At 41.6% G+C, this 21,952-nt stretch overlaps 1 protein-coding gene across 1 annotated transcript in view; it reads right to left on the bottom strand.

Moving 5' to 3' along the window:
- LOC106095816 (carotenoid isomerooxygenase) overlaps window positions 1-21,654 on the bottom strand; it is a 30,049-nt gene extending 8,395 nt beyond the window's left edge. The window contains exon 1 of the mRNA XM_013263204.2: window positions 21,403-21,654. Coding sequence (XP_013118658.2) covers window positions 21,403-21,447 — 45 coding nt within the window. The 5' untranslated portion in view covers window positions 21,448-21,654. The remainder of the gene's footprint in view (window positions 1-21,402) is intronic.
- Between the last annotated feature and the right edge of the window lie 298 nt (window positions 21,655-21,952).

Here is a 21,952-nt window from a genome sequence, read left to right as displayed (position 1 = left end):
ACACGGAATTTGTTTAGGTTTTCACAATCTTGTTTATTTGAGTGTAGGAATACTCAACGCCAAAGCCTGGAGCCGCACTCGGAAATACGGGCCAAATCAGGCAGTGGCTGGTTGATGTAGGTGAAGACCTGGAACGGTGCTTCCCGACCAAAGACGTTCCGTTCACGGCTGGAATTTGGCATGGCGGTAATTGGCCGTGCCAAGTTCCAACCCCATTAGGGGGTTTTTGTGGTGGGGCGTTCCCCCCAATTACTATAACTGATGTAACTTATATAGCTCATGTCTATACAGACAAGCCCGCTTGACGCATTGCAAGACAACATTGAAGCATTTATTCGTGAGATACCGGTCGAAATGTTGGAAAGAGTATGCCCAAATTGTACTAAGCGGATGGACCATTTGAGGCGCAGTCACGGTCAACATTGGCATTAAATTATCTTCAAACATTAAATTATATGGACTGTACTATCGATTCAAATAAAGATTTCATGAATTTTTATGAATTTTATGGTTATTTTGAAAAATTTATCTATAGCTCTTAAAAAATCACCCTTTTTAATATATTTCAAAACAGGAACGTACCCCAGACTTTTTATTTGGGGGGGGCACATGTTGGAACTATAAAACATCGCGCTAAGATTCCAAAAACAGGAATTTTGGGCGTGGGTGGCTCGGGTTCGATATCTCTGTTCCTGTCTCAACGTATTCACATTGTATGGGAACCCTTCCTCGTAGTAGGTTAAGGCTATAAAAGGGCCTCAAAAAAGTTTTGTATAATAATTATAAACCCCTTAGGAATTTCCCACCATCAAATCGTGAACCTGAAATTGTTAAAAAAAAGTAGCAAACATTGTAATAGCTCTAAAGTTAATTTTCTCTTCCGAGGCGATTTTAGGTATTGGAGAAGGATAGAATACTTCCCATATCAACCAACACTAGTTTAACTGTGAATTCATTAGTTTTCTTGTGTTAATGAGGGGCTTGCTACAAAAGCATCATACCAAACACTTCAATGTCAATCAAACCTTTGCCGACGCTCCAACAAATAAAAGGTGTCGCATAATTATACCGAAGGTCATACTTACCTCCTTCCTACTTCCTCTCAGTAATAGACTAGTGTCTTCACGCTTCGGATTTCCCTTTAGGATTTTGGTCGTCAAAGCCCTTTACCCTGACTGCATCGGCTTGAAAGGCTTCGCATTCATCAAGTTTATTGATGGTAGCTTTTACTGGCCTGTGCTGTCAAGTTTCCTGCCCCTACTCCCAGGGCCGGGGAGTCGAGCAATTTTGAGTCGACTCCGAAGTCGACTCCGGTCACTTAAATGTGCTCTAGTTTATAGCCACCGCTAATGAATGGGGATGATACCCAACCTAAGTATCAATATGGGTATCAAATGAAAGATATTAACGACTAGATTACGAATATGTAAAAATAAGAAATAAAAATAGGACCTACCTGGGAAGGACCTACGGGATCTTTAGAATTTTGGACCCCCCTTAAACCCTAGACAATATGGGTACCAAATGAAAGGTAGTAAGGAGTAAACTACGGTCGTGGGTGTAAAGCGAGCCCACATAAAATATACTCATGAGGGCATTAAAATGTGATTGCCACATTGACGAGGTAATCCCTGGGTAGCGCCAACGGCAACAATAAGGACCACGCCCCCACGTATCAAGCAAATCGGGAATTGATTGAGGCTTCAATGGTCTCAAGAAATCATATCGGGATATCGGTACTAAGAGGGTCTATATCACCATATTGACCGATTCGGATAAAACTTGACAATGATATGATAAGTCATGAGATAAGCTTTAGGGTCAAATTTCAACCAAGACGGATGAAAATTGGGGCTTCTAGGGGCTCAAGAATTCAAATCCGGGGATCAGTTTATATGGCTATATCCGTTTTAGTCCGATTCGGATCGTACTTGGCATAGATGTTGGAAGTCATAATACAAGTCGTTGTTCCAAATTTCATACAAATCGGATTAAAATTGAAGCTTCTAGAGGTTCAAGAAGTCAAATCCGAGGAATAGTTTACATGGGGGTTATATCAGTTTATAGGCCGACTACGATTGTACTTGGCATGGATGTTGGAAGACATAACACAAGTCTTTGTTTCAAATTTCATCCAAATCGGATTAATATTGAGGCTCTAGAGGCTCAATAAGTTAAATCGGAAATCGGTCTGTATGGCAGCTAACTCCAAATATGGTCCAAATTGGACCACATTCGCCAGGAATGGGTAGGGGTCTACCAGAACCCACTGTGCCAATTTTCATCGAAATAGGGTAACAAATGGATCTTTTTGGCCCTAATACCCCATCGAAATATGGTCCGATCTGAACCACACTTCAGAGAAATGAGTAGAGGTCTACCAGAACTCACTGTGCCAAAAATTTTATCGAATTCGGATGAAAAAGTACTTTTTAGTCCGATTTTTAAACCAACCACCATAGGAGGCCACCGTAGCGCAGGGGTTAGCCTGGGTTCGAATCCTGACCATTAGAAAAACAATTTTCAGCGGTGGTTTTCCCCTCCTAATGCTGGCAACATTTGTGAGATACTATGCCATGTAAAACTGCCCTCCAAAGAGGTGTCGCACTGCAACACGCCGTTCGGAATCGGCTATAAAAAGGAGGCCCCTTATTATTGAGCTTAAACTTGAATCGGACTACACTCATTGATGTGTGACAAGTTTGCCCCTGTTCCTTAGTGGAATGTTAATGGGCAAAATTTGCAATTTTACCATAGGATGGGGGTATACTAATCTAGTCATTCCATTTGTAACAACTCGAAATATTCATCTAAGACCCCATAAAGTATATATGTACTTGATCGTCTCAACGTTCTGAGTCGATCTAGCAATGCCCGTCCGTCCGTCTGTCAAAATCACGATAGCAGTCGAACGCGTAAAGTTAGCTGCTTGAAATTTTGCACAGATACTTAGTACTGATGTAGGTCGTTAGAGATTGAAAATGGACCATATCGGTCCAGATTTAGATTTCTCTCCCATATCATTCCCGATTTGTTTGAAATTTTGCATGTAATGTTCAGTTATTACTGCCACAACTGTGTTAAGTACGATCCAAATCGGTCTATAATCTCATATAGCTTCCATATAAACCAATCTCCCGATTTGATTTCTTGAGTCTTTACAAGCTGCATTTTTTGTCCGATATGGTTAAAAATTCCAATAACTGTGCCAAGAACAGTCCAAATCGGCCTATAACCTGATATAGCTCCCATTTAAACCGATCTCCCGATTTGACTTCTTGAGCCCTTACAAGCCGCACTTTTTGTCCAATTTGGTTGAAATTTTGCAGATAGTGTTCTGTAATGACTTCCAACAACTGTGCAAAGTAGGGTTCAAATCGGTCTACAACCTGATATAGCTCCCATATAAACCGATCTCCCGATTTGACTTTTTGAGTCCTTACAAGCCGCAATTTTTGTTCGATTTTGCTGAAATTTTGCATTCGTTGTTCTATTACGACTTCCAACAATTGTGCCAAATACAGTCCAAATCAATCTATAACCTTATATAGCTCCCATGTAGACCGGTCTCTCGATCATACTTCTTCGGTTCCTAGAAGCTTTAATTTTTGCTCGTTTGATAGAAGTTTGGTATGTAGAATAAAATTATGCCCTTCAACTAAATTTATTTAGTAAAAATTTTTAACAGAATCCATGGTGGTGGGTTCCCAAGATTCGGTGCGGCCGAACTTAGCACTATTTTACTGTTCTTAATGTCATCTAGAGACTTATTCCAATAGTTATTGCTTTACAAACGTTACATATGTTTCAGGGGACACCCTAGTAAACAGTAAAATGTCCATAAAAACAAACATCTGTTGACTCTCACATACAAATGAATATTTTGTAATGGACAAAATTACTCTCCTTTTCAATTAGTCTATGTTTGTAGGTTTGTAATTTTATATGTGTATTAGTGTACATGTGTGTGGATACCTGTATGTAAATATAAATAAGGGTATAATTTGCCACGTGATACCCAAATTACATACTGTTGCTGTCATTCTAAACACATAATTGTTTATTAGGGAGGATAACGCTAGGGAAAAAAGAAAAACATTCAAAGAAATTGTAGGCAAAGTTGATTTTTCATAGAAAATGTTATAAATTAAAGAAAATAAAACGCAAACAGAAAAAATTTAGCTTAAGCTAAAATCAGGAATTCGGAGCGAAGCGGACTGGAGTGTGGAGCGTAGCGGAGCAGACCTAATTATGCCGGAGCGGGAGTGGAGAGGGAGCGACATTTTTAGAATTCGGAGCGAATTAATTATGCCAGTGTGTCTGTCCGTTCGTTTGTCCGCCCGTCTTATCGTCTTTGTATCTAAGCGTTGTAATCACGCTTCAAACTTTAAAAATTGAGATATTGAGCTGAAATTTGGTACAGATTCGTATTTCTTCCATACGCAGGTTCTTCGGTGATTTCTTATAAGCTCCTCGTCATACTTGCCAAATTTTGTTCCGATCGGACTACATTTAAGCATAGCTGCAATATAGACCGATCTGTTGGTAAAGGGTCTTAAGGCCATAACATGAGAAATTATAACCCGATTTCGCTAAAATTTTAAACAGTAAATTGTATTAGGTCTCCCGAAATCCAAAACAAATGTGGTCCAGATCAGACTACATTTGGATATAGGATATATATATGACGATATGGGAGCAATTTAAAGTTATATTCCGATTCGGACCGCACTTAGCACAGTTGTGGGAAGTAATAAGGGAACACCACATGCAAAGTTTCAGCGAAATCGGACGAAACTCGCGCCTTATAAGGGCTCAAGTCGACAAATCCGAAGATGGGTTTATATGGGAGCTATATCAGGTAATAGACCGATTCGGACCGTACTTGGCACAGTTGTTGGAAGTCGTAACAGAACACTACAAGCAAAATTTTGGCCAAATCGGACAAAACTCGCGCCTTATAAGGGCCCAAGTCGTCAAATCGGGAGATGGGTTTATATGGGAGCTATCTCAAGTTAAAGACCGATTTGAACCCTATTTGGCACAGCTGTTAAAAGCCATAACAAAACACTACATGCTCAATTTCAGCCAAATCGGACAAAAATTACAGCTTGTAAGGACTCAAGAATTCAAATCGGGAAATCGGTTTATATGGAAGCTATATCAAGTTATAAACCGATTCGACCTTACTTGGCACTGTTGTTGAAAATCATAACGGAACACCACATGCAAAATTTCAGCCAAATCGAACAAAAATTGCGACTTCCAGGGGCTCAAGAAGTCAAATTGGGAGATCGGTTTATATAGGTGCTATATCAGGTTCTTGACCGATTTGGACCGTACTTGGCACAGTTATTGAAAGTCTTAACAGAACACTATGTGCAAGATTTCAGCCAAATCGGGCACAAATTGCAGCTTCCAGGGGTTCAAGAAGGCAAATCGGGAAATCGGTTTATATGGGAACTACACCTAAATCTGAACCGACATGACCCATTTGCTATTCCCAACGACCTACATCAATATTAAGTACCTCTGCACAATTTCAAGCTTTACGCGTTCCACCGCTATCGTGATATCGAGAGATGGACGGAAGGACGGACATGGCTAGATCGACTACGAACATCGCGACGACCAAGAATATATATAATTTATGAGGTCTTAGATGAATATTTTGAGCTACTACAAACGGAATGACTAGATTAGTATACCCCCATCCTACGGTGGTGGGTATAAAAACTTCTTAAATGTATGTACATTTTTCATGTTTAGTAAAATTGAGTTTCTTAAATGCACGAATCAGTTCATATTTTACCCTTCTGGAGGTACATGTATACCATGTACGCGTTCGCATTTCCATATTCTCTTTCTCTCGCAACAAACCACTATTTATGGCACTCTTCAGATGACTGATGAATTTCATAGAAATTTGTCCAGTTTTAGATATAGCTCCCATATGTTGGGTTGCCCAAAAAGTAATTGCAGATTTTTCATATAGTCGGCGTTGACAAATTTGTTCACAGCTTGTGACTCTGTAATTGCATTCTTTCTTCTGTCAGTTATCAGCTGTTACTTTTAGCTTGCTTTAGAAAAAAAGTGTAAAAAAAGTATATTTAATTAAAGTTCATTCTAAGTTTTATTAAAAATGCATTTACTTTCTTTTAAAAAATCCGCAATTAATTTTTGGGTAACCATATATGCATCTACCGATTTTCACTTTTAAGGCTTTTGCTAACCCATTTATCAATCGATCTTATCAAATAATCAAATTTAAGCAAATTTTAAATTCGACGACTTGCCTGCATATCCGACGTGGTGTATGGTATCAAAAGGTCGGCTTCTTCTTTTTTTTCTGCAACTGTTTTGCCTTAACCACCCTATGTTCAATAAATCACCCCAGTAGTAGTGGTCTGTTTCCTCAGCAACCAAGCACTACACTTACACACCCACACACACACCCATCCTTACGAGTATACGTACATACACATAACATTCACTCTCACTGGAGAAATGTTTTCAAGGTCAGTTCTATTGTTGTATGTACTCGAATTCTCTTATTCAAGTTTAAGGTCGAGTGCTGAACTTTTTGTGGTACAAAATCCAATTCTAACCATAATCAACTTAAATTGGTGAAATAATAACAACAGTCACCATTTAATAAACATGCGCTTACAATTTTTACAAATTCAATTCAAGAAAACATAATTGTCGGTGGGGCAATGTAAAGTGTGCAATGTCAATGAACCTTTTCGAATACCAGCACCCATTACAAATAGACCAAATAGAAGAAAGATTCCACTAGAAGTCAAATTTGTAAATCAAATAAATCACTTTGCAACAAAATTATCAAAGAAATTCTAAGCATAAAGAAATTTTTATTATAATCAAATTTCTTTACTATTTGCTGAATAAACACTTAAAAAATTTAAAAAATTAAAAAAAAACTAGGCTAAAAACATTTATTTTCGATAAAATATTATGAATAACAAATGTCAAAAATGATGTTAAAACAAGTAAAAGCGTGCTTAGTTCGGGCCGAATCTTGGGAAACCACCACCTCGGATTCTGCTAAAAATGTATACAAACTAAATTTAGTGGAAGGGCATAATTTTATTCTACATACCCAACTTCTGTCAAACCAGCAAAAATATATGATTTTAGGAACCGAACAAAGATGATCGAGAGACCGGTTTACATGAGAGCTATATTAGGTTATGGACTGATTTGGACCGTATTCAGCACAGTTGTTGGAAGTCGTAACAAAACACTACATGCAAAATTTAAGCCAAATCGTAAAAAAATTGCGACTAGTAAGGATTCAAGAAATCGATTTATATGAGAGCTATATCAGGTTATAGACAGATTGACATTCTGAACACAAAAATGCAAAATTTGCCATTAACTATCGCCCGGTGTTCGAACTCAGGTATTCAGTGTCAAAGGCGGACATGCTAACCTCTGCGCTACGGTGGCCTCCCTAACCATCCCACTAAGGAACAGGGGCAAACTTCTCAGATAACAATGAGTGCAGTCCGATTCCAGTTTAAGCTCAATGATAAGGGGCCTTCTTTTTATAGCCGAGTCCGAACGGCGTGCCGCAGTGCGACATCTCTTTGAAGAGAAGTTTTACATGGCATAGTACCTCACAAATGTTGCCAGCATTAGGAAGGGAAAATCACCGCTGAAATTTTTTTTGATGGTCTCGCCCGGTGTTCGAACCCAGGTATTCAGTGTCAAAGGCGGACATGCTAACCTCTGCGCTACGGTGGCCTCCTTGAGCGTTCTTGACACATTTCTTGAAAATTATAACAGAACAATTTAGCCAAATCGGACAAAAATTGCAGTTCGTAAGGGCTCAAGAAGTCAAATCGGGATATCGGTTTATATAGGAGCTATATCTAAATCTGAGCCGATATAGTCATTTGTAAAATCCAACGATCTACGTTAATATTAAGTATCTGCGCAAAATTTCAAGCGGCTAGCATTACGCATTCGACCGCTATCGTGATTTCGACAGACGGATGGATGGACGAACGGATGGACGGACGGATGGACGGACGGATGGACGGACGGATGGACGGACGGGCGGATGGACGGACGGACGGATGGACGGACGGATGGATGGATGGACGGACAGATGGATGGACGGACGGACATGGCTAAATCGACTCAGAGCGTCAAACGATCAAGAATATAAACATACTTTATAGAGTCTTAGACGAATATTTCGAGGTATTACAAACGGAATGACTAGATTAGTATTAGATTAGCTATATCCAAATATGGTCCAATCTGGAATACATTTGACAAGAATGGACGGACGGACGGATGGACGGACGGACGGATGGACGGACGGACGGATGGACGGACGGACGGATGGACGGACGGACGGATGGACGGACGGACGGATGGACGGACGGACGGATGGACGGACGGACGGATGGACGGACGGACGGATGGACGGACGGACGGATGGACGGACGGACGGATGGACGGACGGACGGATGGACGGACGGACGGACGGACGGATGGACGGACGGACGGATGGACGGACGGATGGACGGACGGACGGATGGACGGACGGATGGACGGACGGACGGATGGACGGACGGACGGATGGACGAACGGATGGACGCACGGATGGACGGGCGGATGGACGGACGGATGGAGGATGGACGGACGGACGGACGGATGGACGGACGGATGGACGGACGGATGGACGGACGGATGGACGGACGGATGGACGGACGGATGGACGGACGGATGGACGGACGGATGGACGGACGGATGGATGGACGGACGGATGAATGGACGGGCGGATGGACGGACGGACGGATGGACGGACGGACATGGCTAAATCGACTCAGAGCGTCAAACGATCAAGAATATATACATACTTTATAGAGTCTTAGACGAATATTTCGAGGTATTACAAACGGAATGACTAGATTAGTATTAGATTAGCTATATCCAAATATGGTCCAATCTGGAATACATTTGACAAGAATGGACGGACGGACGGACGGACGGATGGACGAACGGATGGACGGACGGATGGACGAACGGATGGACGGACGGATGGACGGACGGGCGGATGGACGGACGGACGGATGGATGGATGGACGGACAGATGGATGGACGGACGGACATGGCTAAATCGACTCAGAGCGTCAAACGATCAAGAATATAAACATACTTTATAGAGTCTTAGACGAATATTTCGAGGTATTACAAACGGAATGACTAGATTAGTATTAGATTAGCTATATCCAAATATGGTCCAATCTGGAATACATTTGACAAGAATGGACGGACGGACGGATGGACGGACGGACGGATGGACGGACGGACGGATGGACGGACGGACGGATGGACGGACGGACGGATGGACGGACGGACGGATGGACGAACGGATGGACGGACGGACGGACGGACGGACGGACGGATGGACGGACGGACGGATGGACGGACGGACGGATGGACGGACGGACGGACGGACGGACGGACGGATGGACGGACGGACGGATGGACGGACGGGCGGATGGACGGACGGACGGATGGACGGACGGACGGACGGACGGATGGACGGACGGACGGATGGACGGACGGATGGAGGATGGACGGACGGACGGACGGACGGATGGACGGACGGACGGATGGAGGATGGACGGACGGACGGACGGACGGATGGACGGACGGATGGACGGACGGATGGACGGACGGATGGACGGACGGATGGACGGACGGATGGATGGACGGACGGATGAATGTACGGGCGGATGGACGGACGGACGGATGGATGAACGGATGGATGAACGGATGGACGGACGGACATGGCTAAATCGACTCAGAGCGTCAAACGATCAAGAATATAAACATACTTTATAGAGTCTTAGACGAATATTTCGAGGTATTACAAACGGAATGACTAGATTAGTATTAGATTAGCTATATCCAAATATGGTCCAATCTGGAATACATTTGACAAGAATGGACGGACGGACGGATGGACGGACGGACGGATGGACGGACGGACGGATGGACGGACGGACGGATGGACGGACGGACGGATGGACGGACGGACGGATGGACGAACGGATGGACGGACGGACGGATGGACGGACGGACGGATGGACGGACGGACGGATGGACGGACGGACGGATGGAGGATGGACGGACGGACGGACGGACGGATGGACGGACGGATGGACGGACGGACGGATGGAGGATGGACGGACGGACGGACGGATGGACGGACGGATGGACGGACGGATGGACGGACGGATGGACGGACGGATGGATGGACGGACGGATGAATGTACGGGCGGATGGACGGACGGACGGATGGATGAACGGATGGATGAACGGATGGACGGACGGACATGGCTAAATCGACTCAGAGCGTCAAACGATCAAGAATATATACATACTTTATAGAGTCTTAGACGAATATTTCGAAGTATTACAAACGGAATGACTAGATTAGTATTAGATTAGCTATATCCAAATATGGTCCAATCTGGAATACATTTGACAAGAATGGGTAGGGGTCTACCAGAACACACTGTGCCATCGAATTCGGGTAATAAATGGATCTTTTATGGCCTCAACACCCTATATCGGGAGTTTGATCGGTCTGTCTATAGGGCAGCTATATCCAAATATAGTCCATTCTGAACCACACTTCACAGAAATTGGTAGAGGTCTACCAGAACTCACTGTGCCAAATTTCATCAAAATCGGATGAAAAATTACTAAATAATTTATTGCCTCAAGACTTTAAGTCTGAAGATTGGTCTATAAAGCGGCTATATATAACTAATATCCGATTTTATGAGATCGGAAGATCAAGTTTATGTACAAAGAATAGGAAATCATCCAAAATGTTTTGCAAAATGTTTTTATATCCAAAATATCTGCAAAATTATAAATACCCAAATAAGGTAATTATTAGATATTTACCCAATAAATACACAAGCGTGGGATATTTTCCCATCGCTAGTCATTGTGTGGTATTCCAATGCGCGCCGCCGTACGGCCTATGTCACAGTGTCCGCTTATAACCCCTGTCAAGTTACTCATCGACCTCTTATCGAAAGCCAGCAACTCTGCCGTCCTCCTCCGGTCAATGACCTGTCATAGCGTCTTTGCAGACCGGCAACCATCCACCGAATCCCACCTGGCCACCAACGCCGCCCTGGCCATCCCCTATACTGTGTTCAGTAGCTCGACAAATGGCACGTAAGCAAGACCGATGACTGGTCCAGCCCAAACGAACCCCTCCTGGCGTACTCGTCCGACCTCTTATTCCCTGGAATCCCCTCATGTCCAGGAACCCATGTCAGCGTCACATCGTGGGCCCGGAGCCTAACCAAGGACTCCAAACTATCCGCCACGCATCTCGACCTCACCATCCTCGACCCTTAGACCTACAGCGCTGCCATACTGTCCACATAAATTCTGAGTTTCGAGGGCGGTAAATCCTTTACCAGAATTTATCTTGCGGCCACTGCAATGGCACAATACACTCTTCCGGCAGTCTCAGAGACATACTGGTATTGAGTGCATCAGAGTAGATCCCCAATCCAGTCCCTTACTCCATCTTGGAGCCATCTGCGTAGATCGAGGTCTCATCCTCCTTAAGTACAGACACTTACAAGCGAATCAGATATACAGAAGTGCTGAGTTTGCCTTACAGATGGCTTACGACTTGGGTTAATCTAGGGGTCTGAATATAAGCCCAGAGAAGAAGAAAGTCTACCTGTTTACGAGGAAAACGAAGATGGGCCAATTTGAGGCAACACATTTCCTCAACAGAACGTTTTGGATGTGCGAAGAGGTCAGATACCTGGGAGTGATGTTGGGTAGAACTGGAAGTACCACACCCAGTAGCGTGCTTAGAAGGCTCAAAGATTTTGCGATTAATGTATACTACGTATGAGCCGTAGGCGTGGTTAGACCAATACTTACTAACGCATCAGTAGTTTGGTGGAGGGAGATGGAGAAAAAACGCAACATAAGAACATTACAACAGGTTCAGAGAACATATTGTTTTGTCATAGGCGGAGCGGTGAGGGCCACGACCACTAGGGCACTGGAGACTATTTAAGATATCCGACCCATAGACATACAGATTCAGAATGAGGCGGCCGATGCGGCTTTGAGCCTTAAGGAGCAGGTCACATCATCGCGGTATAGTCGAGGCGTTTATAGTAAACCTAGATGGAATGGATGTGGTTTCGGATAGGATACCTCAGACGACACTTGATGACGAATGCGAGACCCTGCTGCAGGCGGCACGAGCTTTTATTGACGGAACTTTAGTATTGCCATATGGAGGTTCATGCTATACGGATAAATTAAAGCTGAGGATAAAAAAGGTTTGGCGGTCTATATTGAGCATCCAGAGACTGAGATCCGCTTCCGACTACCTGACCATATCACGGAGTGCGTGTGGTGATATGGCATTACGTATGTTCATAGTGTATATCTTTTCGGACAGTAAACTGGCTATCAGGGCAATTACAATCAGGATAGAGAGGTCACGACGAGCATTGTAATATAAAAAGAGATTAAAGCCTTCTCTAAGGATGGCACGATCCGCATGGTTTGGGTACCAGGCCATAGCGGAGTAAGAGAAATGGGATAGTAGACGATTTGGCCGTGAAGGCCAAAGGACTGCCATATAAACCGAACATGGATCTTGACTTCTTAAGCCTCTAGAGGGCGCAATTCTCATCAGATTTGACATATATTTTGTACAACGGCTTCTCCAAAGACCTTCAGCATACGTTTCCAATATGGCATGAATCGATCAATAGCTTAATACAGCTCCCATATTAACCGATTTTGCTTCTAGAGCCCCTACAAATCGCAATTCCTATCCGAAAGGACTGAAATATTAAAAAATGACTTCTACAATGTTCATCATTCAATTCATATATGGTCTGAATCGGACTATAACTTGGTATAACTCCAATAGCATAACAGTTCTTATTCATTATCCTTTGTTAGCCTAAAAAGAGATACCGCGCAAAGAAATCGACAAATGCTTTCCATGGTGGAGGGTATATAAGATTCGGCCCGGCCGAACTTAGCTTGTTTAACTTAACTTGTTTAATTTAATTTAATGATTTTTTTTTTTTCAAATTGAACTGTTTCGAATCTGTTTCCAAAATTCCATTGTTTAAGGAAGATCCACATAAAGGCAAGAAAATCGTTTAACCCATCCTTCGTACATGTATTATACAGTTATTATTTCAGTACTCATACGCATATGGGTCATATAAATAGAATTCCTTTAGTAGTCCCCACAAAAAACCTATAAATGTGCAGATGAAAAAAAAAATTTTAGTAATGCTATCGGTCCATTGTGGTGGTTTTAAAACAGTAACAGTGGGCAGCTACACACACACCATTGCACAGTAATGTGTACATATACACGAACATTATCCAATCCAAGTCCATAGGTTTGGAAATGGTGTGCAAATGTCTTAGTTTACCCACCACTGGTTTAAATAGTCAACTTGGTAGAACTCACATTCGTTAATAAAGTGTGGGTCAAGAAAAAAATTTACAAATGTACAGGGAAACTGAGACGAAGTGTTGCAGAATACGTTTTTTATTCGTTTTTTGACCGACTTAGAGCCATAGTTAAGTCAAAAGGTGTTCATATTGATAAGAAGTAAATGGATTCTGAAACCTTAACTACATCCACACATTTGAGTTCATTTCAAATTTTCCCATGATTATCCCTTAAGGAACAGCAGGGCTACTTCTCTCATTTGGATTTTGAAATTTAAACTACATCCACACATTTGAGGTCGTTTCAAATTTGCCCATTAATATCCCTTAAGGAACAGCATCGCAACTTCTCTCATTTTAATTAGTGCTGCCCAAAACAAATTTATGCTAAATGATAAAAACCTCCTTGTTATAGCTGAGTCCGAACAGCTTGCCGCAGAGTGAAACCATTTTCGTAGAGAAGTAAACTGATTACCTATTCTGATATTCTCGCCGGCATTTGTACCCAGGCGTTCAGCATCAAAGCGGACATGCTGAACCCTGATCTGTAAATGTAAGATGGGCCGCCTATATTGCACATGCAAATTTGCCAATGAAATTCCATTAAGCAACAGGAACAAACTTCTCAAAATGAGCCCTGATCGATTCAAGTTTAAAGCTCAATGATAAGGGACCGCCGAGTCCGAACGGCGAAACTACTTTGGCAGAAGCTTTTACATGGCTGTTATGCCATTTTTCTTTCAAATTGCATAGTACCTTATAAATGTCGACAACTTAAGGAAGAGATAAACATCACCGAATAGTTTTTTATGATGTTCTTGGAAAGGGCTCACTTATCTTTCTATGAAAACATGAAATGAAAAAAATATTTTCATGAATAGTTTATACCAGGGATTCGGAACGGAGCGGAGTAGGCCTATATTTGCCGGAGTAGGAATGGAGCGGGAGCGAAACTTTTCGAACCCGGAACGGAGCGGAGAGGTTTCCAATCTCAAAACACACTCCGCTCCGAAAAAATAAAAATCTTTAAAATACACATTCTTATACCCTCCACCATAGGATGGAGGAAGACTAATTTCGTCATTCCGTTTGTAACACTTCGAAATATGCGTCAAAGACACCATAAAGTATATATTCTTGATCGTCATGACATTTTAAGTCTATCTTCCGACCTCTTGAGCTTCTAGTAGGCGCAATTGTTATTATATATATATATATATATATATATATATATATATATATATATATATATATATATATATATATATATATATATATATATATATATATATATATATATATATATATATATATATATATATATATATATATATATATATATATATATATATATATGTATATATATATATAGCTTAAACTTGAATCGGACTGCTCTTATTGATATGTGAGAAGTTCGCCCCTGTTTCTTAGTGGAATGTTCATGGGAAAATTTGCAGTTTATACCAATAAACCTATTTTAAGGCTTCATTAAGTGTTGTAAATACTGCCGAAAATTTTAAAAGGCAACGTTAGGTTAGTCTTAAGTGGCAGCTTGCCATCAAAATCACTTAGACATTTTCGTTCTTTGTGATGCCACAGGAACAGGAGAAGGAAAATGTCTTCTAGTTGCTACTTTTAACCCATCCAGATCGCTTTAAAAAGCCCAACAACTTACGAACGTTCTATAGCAGTTCTGACACTAACACTGCTGAAAAGACCAAATTGTGTTTGTGCGAGTATCATCAATCATTTATATACCATCCACAACCGATCGCATTCGTTAAGTTTTTTTGCCTAGTATCTCTTTATAGGCAACTACCACATAATGAATAAAAATTGCAATGCTTTTAGAGCTATATCAGGTTATGGACAGACAATGGTGCAAAATTTCAGCCAAATCGGATAAGGGGCTTAAGAAGCATAATCGACTTAAATGAGAGCGATACCAGTTTATACAGCCAAGATAAAACAACTCATAAAAAAATTGTTCCAAATCAGATAAGTATTGCGTGGTCTAGAGGCTCCAGAAATCAATATCCAAGATTGGTTTATATGGCAGCTGGACCGATGGACCGATATGCCCCATTAACAATCCCATGAGGTGTTTTGTTATGATTTCCAATAACTGTGCTAAGTGTGGTTCAAATCGGTCCATAACCTCATATAGCTGTCATATAAACTGACCTGGGGTCTTGACTGCTTGCGCTTCTAGAGGGCGCAATCCCTATCTAGTTTGCCTGAAATTTTGCACGAAATGTTTTGTTATGACTTCTATCCGATTTGGCTGAAGGTGTTTCGTTATGACCTCCAACAGTTGTGCCAAATATGGTTTTAATTGGTCCATAACGTGATTTAGCTGTCATATAAATCGATCTGGGATCTTGACTTCTTGAGCCTCTAGAGGTCGCATATATTATCCGATTTGGCTGAAATTTGTACAACGACTTCTCTTCTTCAGCACACGTATCAATTATGGTCTGAATCGGTGTATTGCCTGATACAGCTCCCATATAAACCCATCTCCCTATTTTATTTTTTGAGCCCCTAAAGGGCGCAATTTTTATTGGAATTATCTGAAATTTTACACAACGACTGCTACTATGGTCTTCAACATTCAGTCCGGACCATAAGTTGATACAGCTCCAATATCATAGCATTTTTTTCTTTTATCTATGTTTGCCTAAAAAGAGATACCGGACAAAGAACTAGACAAATGCGATCCATGGTAGAGGGTATATAAGATTCGGACCAGCCGAACTTAGCACGCTTTTTCTTGTTTTTTAGATATTTTTAATTTCTAGGCCGAAAAACTTTTGCTATCTGTATCCGCTCAAAATTCCAGAATTCGTCCATTTGGGCAATAATTGTGGATTGGGACCGAATTGAAATGAATTGAAGCACATTCTCATAGACAACGTGATGTATAGGCTCCTAAGAAAGTTTTCATAAAGCAGTAGAGGTAAAAATCTAAATTTTCAGTCGTTTGTATGGAATATGAATATATCCGTCCTTACATTCGTTGTCGATTGTAATTACGCTACAGCACTCAAAAGTTAAGACATTGAACTGAAATTTGTCACACATTCGTATTTTCCCATACGCAGTTCTTCAACATTGCTGTCACAAATATGCCATTAGCGCTTGAAGAAGAAACATCAGATGAAAATTGTTTGGAAAATGTTATCTATCTCGACAAATCATCAGCCATACACCAGCTCTTGCCCAAAATTTCATTGACCCAGCAAATTGTTATAAATAGAAGCTTTGCGTTTGAGATTAACACTGACTCCAATTATGATCATAGCCTTGATGGATTCGTTGCCAATTGAATAGAAATCAGCAACTAATTAAACGTTTGCCACATTCTATGACAATCAAGCACACACTTCTCAAAATCGTTCTTCAATAAACGCATATGCCATGAGAACAAATGCAAGTGCATAAAATAAACAACCCTGAAGCATAATTCATTTGCCAAGGGCTAAAGCAATCATCTAAAGAACTAAACTGAACTGAACTTCAGATCTCACATTGAAGACAACTAACGATTAAGTTGTTATTGTTGTATTACATAGGGGACCTTTATGAAACGTACTCGCCATGACACAAATGTAGAAAGATTGTATTCGTCTCAAATTTAATGAAAATTATTTAAGGGGAACGAAAGATGGTGCCCCAAGAAGCCGGATCGGTTTAAATACAGGATGTTTCTAAAGGGGTTATCAAAAGGGAAGCTAGAAAAGTAGACCGATAGGATCAGCAAACGACGCCGTATTTTGGCCGCCCTTTTGACATTTCTCTTCAGTAAGATTTGCCATTTCATGATGAAATGATATAAGAGCCAACAACGAGTCGAAATTGTTAAAATTTACTACCGAAATTCGGAGTCAGTGGTCTCAAAGTTAAGAGCGCTACGTTCAAGGCCCATTTCTGGCTAAATGGCTTTGTGAATAAGCAAAATATGAATTATTTGTCAGACAGCAATCCACACGTACTCCATAAGTCATCATTGTATCCCGAAAGTTTGGTGCGGTTTATGAAAGGCCGGCGTCGCTCGGCGGTACTCCTTCCGTGATGATCAAGACCGATATGTTACTGTGAATGGGAATCGCTACCGTTCAATGATAACAGAATATTTTTGGCCCCAATTGGATGATATCAATTTGGAGGACATGTGGTACCAACTGAATATATCCCACCGTAATAAGTCTCTTCCTTAGCCTATAGGCCTCAGATGTATTCTACACAGAGCTGCAGAACTCCACCCCGGTTTCACCGCTTGCCCTTGTATTTTCTTAGCTCAGCCTTATAGACGTCGTAATCGTGTGGTGCCTTGTGGCTTTCGCCCTGTTAAAAAGTTTTCTGCAGCCCTTCCTTAGGCCAACCAGTTCTGGGGTCCGCCATTGGCTGTGGCTGTTTGCCCCTTGGCTTGAAACTAGGACATGTTGACACAAGCGAGTCATTCAGGGCATTTGTGATCTGCTTGACCATTATGTCTATGTCATCCGCAGTTTCCACTTCCTATTTTGGTCATAAAGGGATAGACGTGCAAAATATGTGCCCAAATTTATCCCAATGAGCCTTTCTTCAGTCTAACCGAGGGACCACCGCTGCAGTATTTTCTCCAAGGCAGAAACTAAAACTCATCCAACACTTTTCATATTCTTCCACTTTTATCCTCCGATACATCCCCCAGCCAGCCAGATTGCAACTTATATTCCATAAGCAGCTCACCCCTTTTGTTGATATCCGAACTTCCCCATATCTGGTGATGCGCATTAGCATCAGTTCCTACAATGAGCTCTTTTTCCACACAGAAGCGGCATCAACCAACAACATAAGGCTTGAAGGCTTCATCTCTGAATCATGTGTCATATATTGGGAACCCTGCCAGACTGACTCTTGCCATCAGAAGGACCTAAGCTGCCTTACAGAGGTGGAGATTTATCTGCAGAAACCGGACATCGTAAGCATTCGGAACTTCCACCACTGTTGCGCTAGCCTTGTCTTCTGAGTCTGCCAGGAGTTCACCCTCACAAGATTTGTTCGATATTGTCGTGATGTGAGAATGAACGTCAGGCAAACTCAAAAGACGAGGCTAATGCAACAGTTGTGAAAATTCTGAATCCGTACCATGGTCCGGTTTCTGCAGACAAATCTCCACCAATTCCTCTGGCAGTGGGATTTGATGCGACGTGCGATTTGACGTGACACTAATGCAGGAACCGTAGGTGTGTGAAGGAATGGTTCGCCGACTAAGAATTCCGGAGTTTAAACTACTCAAGGGCACGGGAATGGGAGACAAAGAGCCTGTATTCTTGCAAAGAGTAGTCAAAATGTTTTTCTTCTTCCATCGCTAAGACCTGAAGAGTCAGGAGTAGCCAGCCTTGGCTGGGTTCCCTATATATGGCACACGATTCAGAAATTCCGCCTTACTCATCCAGGGGCAGTTGAGAAGGCAGTGTAACCACTCCGAGTCCTCCTTAGATGTACCTTTTGAGTTACGTCCTTTCCCGCCGGATGAGCCACCCATACAGGGTTTGTTGGGTCCCGTTGCAACGCCTTCGTCTTCTGTTATCGCGACTGGGGGATTTTCATTTCCCTGCAATTCGCCAGACTTTAGAGATGAGGTTGATAGTTCATCAGACAACTGTTCTGCAACAACTGCTGAGTCTTCTCTTAATTCCCCAACCCCACCACTTCCATACACCTTCAGTCTCAACTTGTAGGAAACAACTCCTTCAGACTTGTTGAGGTCCAGACTCCGTAGGAACCAACTCCCTCAGACTTGTTGAGGTCTGCGAGACAGTCGGAATTTAGTACGAATACTGCATGTCTCTGGTCACCATCAGCCCCATTCCAAAATACGGATTCCGGATCTGAGGGAATCCTTAATATCCAAGCATGTGCCATTGGTCGAGGAGGAATATCCTCCTTCTTACCTAAATGCAGTGCCGCACCTGGCCTAATCTTGCAAATCTATTTTAGGGCCCGATTATACATTTAAATTGAGGGCTGATCCCCTAAAGCAAGCTGTCCATGGTAAAGTTTGAGCCCCCTGTTAAAATAGGGTACAAAATTTTTTGATATTCTTAAGGGGGGCGGACCCTCCGCCTTACCTTAATTTTCATAATAGCCAAATCTCGGAGATGGGTGCACCGATTTAAGCAAAATTTTGTATGCCACCTTATGGTAACCCAAAAACACAAAATTGATATGCAATTTTCGGGTCAAATAACGTGGGGGGACGCCACATCCCAAAACCCACCCGAATGGACATGTTTACCGATTGGGACAATATGGGTATCAAACGAAAGGTATTTGATATACAAATTTCATCCTATATGTTTGGGGATCCCCACCCCCAAAAACCCCCCAACAGGTCTCTTTCACCGCTTTGGGCAATATGGGTATCAAATGAAAAGTATTTAAAAGTAGAGTGCAAATCTGACATACAAATTTATTTCTTGGTGTATGAGGGGCCTCCCCACCGACCAAAACCCCCCCAGCAGGGCATATTTACCAATTGGGACAATATGGATATCAAATAAAAGGTATTTAAAAATAGAGTAAAAAACAGAACCATGTATGCTCTGGTGTCTGAGGCTATCCCCCCACCCCCAAAACCACTTAGCAGGAGATATTTACCGATCGGGACAATATGGGTATCAAATAAACGGTATTTGGAAGTTGAGTAAACATCTGTTATTAGAATTTTGTCCAAGTGTCTACGGGGCCTCCCCACCCCCAAAACCCCTCAACAGGACGTATTTTCCGATTGGGACAATATGGAATCAAATGAAATGTATTTGGAAGTTGAGTAAACATCTGTAATATGAATTTTGTCCAAGTGTATATGGGGCCTCCCCAACCTTAAAAACCCCCAAAATGGGCATAAATGTCCAACGTCAGAGGGACCGGCCCTCCCACTAAATACCCTTCAATAGGACGTGCAGTTCAATCGGGATAATATGAGAATTAAAAGGAAGGTCTATGACAGTAGAATTCGAATCTAATGTTGATGTACGGATCCAAGTATCTGGGTCACGTCCTGCCATTCAGCAGGACATGTATATCGCGACAATAAAGGACTCAAATAAATGGTCTTTTGGGTCTTAGCGTCGGAGTGACCGACCCTCTCCTTCCAATGAAAACAACACCAAACTGTCATGTAGGACGACTGAGAACATATTGTACACAAATGAAAGGACGTGTCAGAGGGTCAGAGGGTAATACCCCTACCCCCCCCCCCCTCTTCCCAAAACAAAAAGAAATTGAAAATAAAATATGAAGGCCGATCAGGATAGAAAAGGACAACAATAAAAGGTCTTTGGTAGAACAATACACTTTTTTTGCCTTCAAATTGGGATAGACACAGGAAGGACCGGAAGATCTTTAAAAATGTGTCATCTCAAGTGGTAGCTTTGAAACATGATTTTGAAGGTATATAAACAGTACAACAAAAAATCAACTAGTGTCTATCTGAACGAGACCTGTAGCACTAAATTTGTTAATCACCAGCTTAAAAATACTTAAGAAAAAATCCAGCTTAAGGAAAAATCCTTCGTACCGGGCCAGCTAGTAATATATACTTATTTCGATAAACATTTTTTGTAAAAGGCTTTTAATTTCCTTATGAAGGACTAAAAATACCCACAGTCTATTTTTTTAACCATCGTTATGATTATTTTTTATCAGTTGATCCCTTAGCTAACTTGCTGAAATATGTTTAACTTAAAACTTGCATTAAAAATTATTACTTGGATCCATTTTCTAAAAAAAAAATATTTGATTGACGTTGTTATATTCACTTTCACCATCAACCTCTAATGTTTTGCTTTCATTTCTTATTACTAGCCACCAACATCAGCCAACACTAACCGCAAAAATATCCCTTACAAATCCTTTTAATACGCCATCAGCCATAATATCAACGAAATTTAACGAAAATTATATTCGATGGTCGTCACAATGTAAATAATTGTGTATTTTTCCCGTTTCGTTATGTTTTTCAACGTTATAACTTATTGACCAAGGTAAGTGTATTTGGTTGAAGATTTTTGTTCCACTTTAAAAGCCGTTTTCTTAAAATCGCCACTGTTTCATGCTCGAAATCCGTACAACAACTGAAATTCAATGCCGCTCAGGGGAAAAAAATTCAAATATTGGAATGAATGAATGCTCGTCACAGTCAACGGTGTTGGAACAGTGGAAGAAAATTTTGAACAGCAATTCAAAAATAAAATGAGGATGAGAAGGGAAATAAGATCATAACAAACGTCATGGTGCCAAATTTTAAGTCAATCCTTTCGGATCGCCGCAGTCCAAGTTAAGGGTGTGGGTGACGGACGCCCATTTAACACAGTAGGACGAAGAAAATCTTCTGGGGTAATCCAGATCGTGAGAACACGAAGCTTATACTGAATGTAAG

Source organism: Stomoxys calcitrans, chromosome 2 (genome assembly GCF_963082655.1).
Source record: "Stomoxys calcitrans chromosome 2, idStoCalc2.1, whole genome shotgun sequence".
In the NCBI taxonomy this organism is placed as follows: domain Eukaryota; kingdom Metazoa; phylum Arthropoda; class Insecta; order Diptera; family Muscidae; genus Stomoxys; species Stomoxys calcitrans.
Note: the sequence above shows the minus strand (reverse complement) of the source record. Positions and strands in the feature narration are given on the sequence as shown.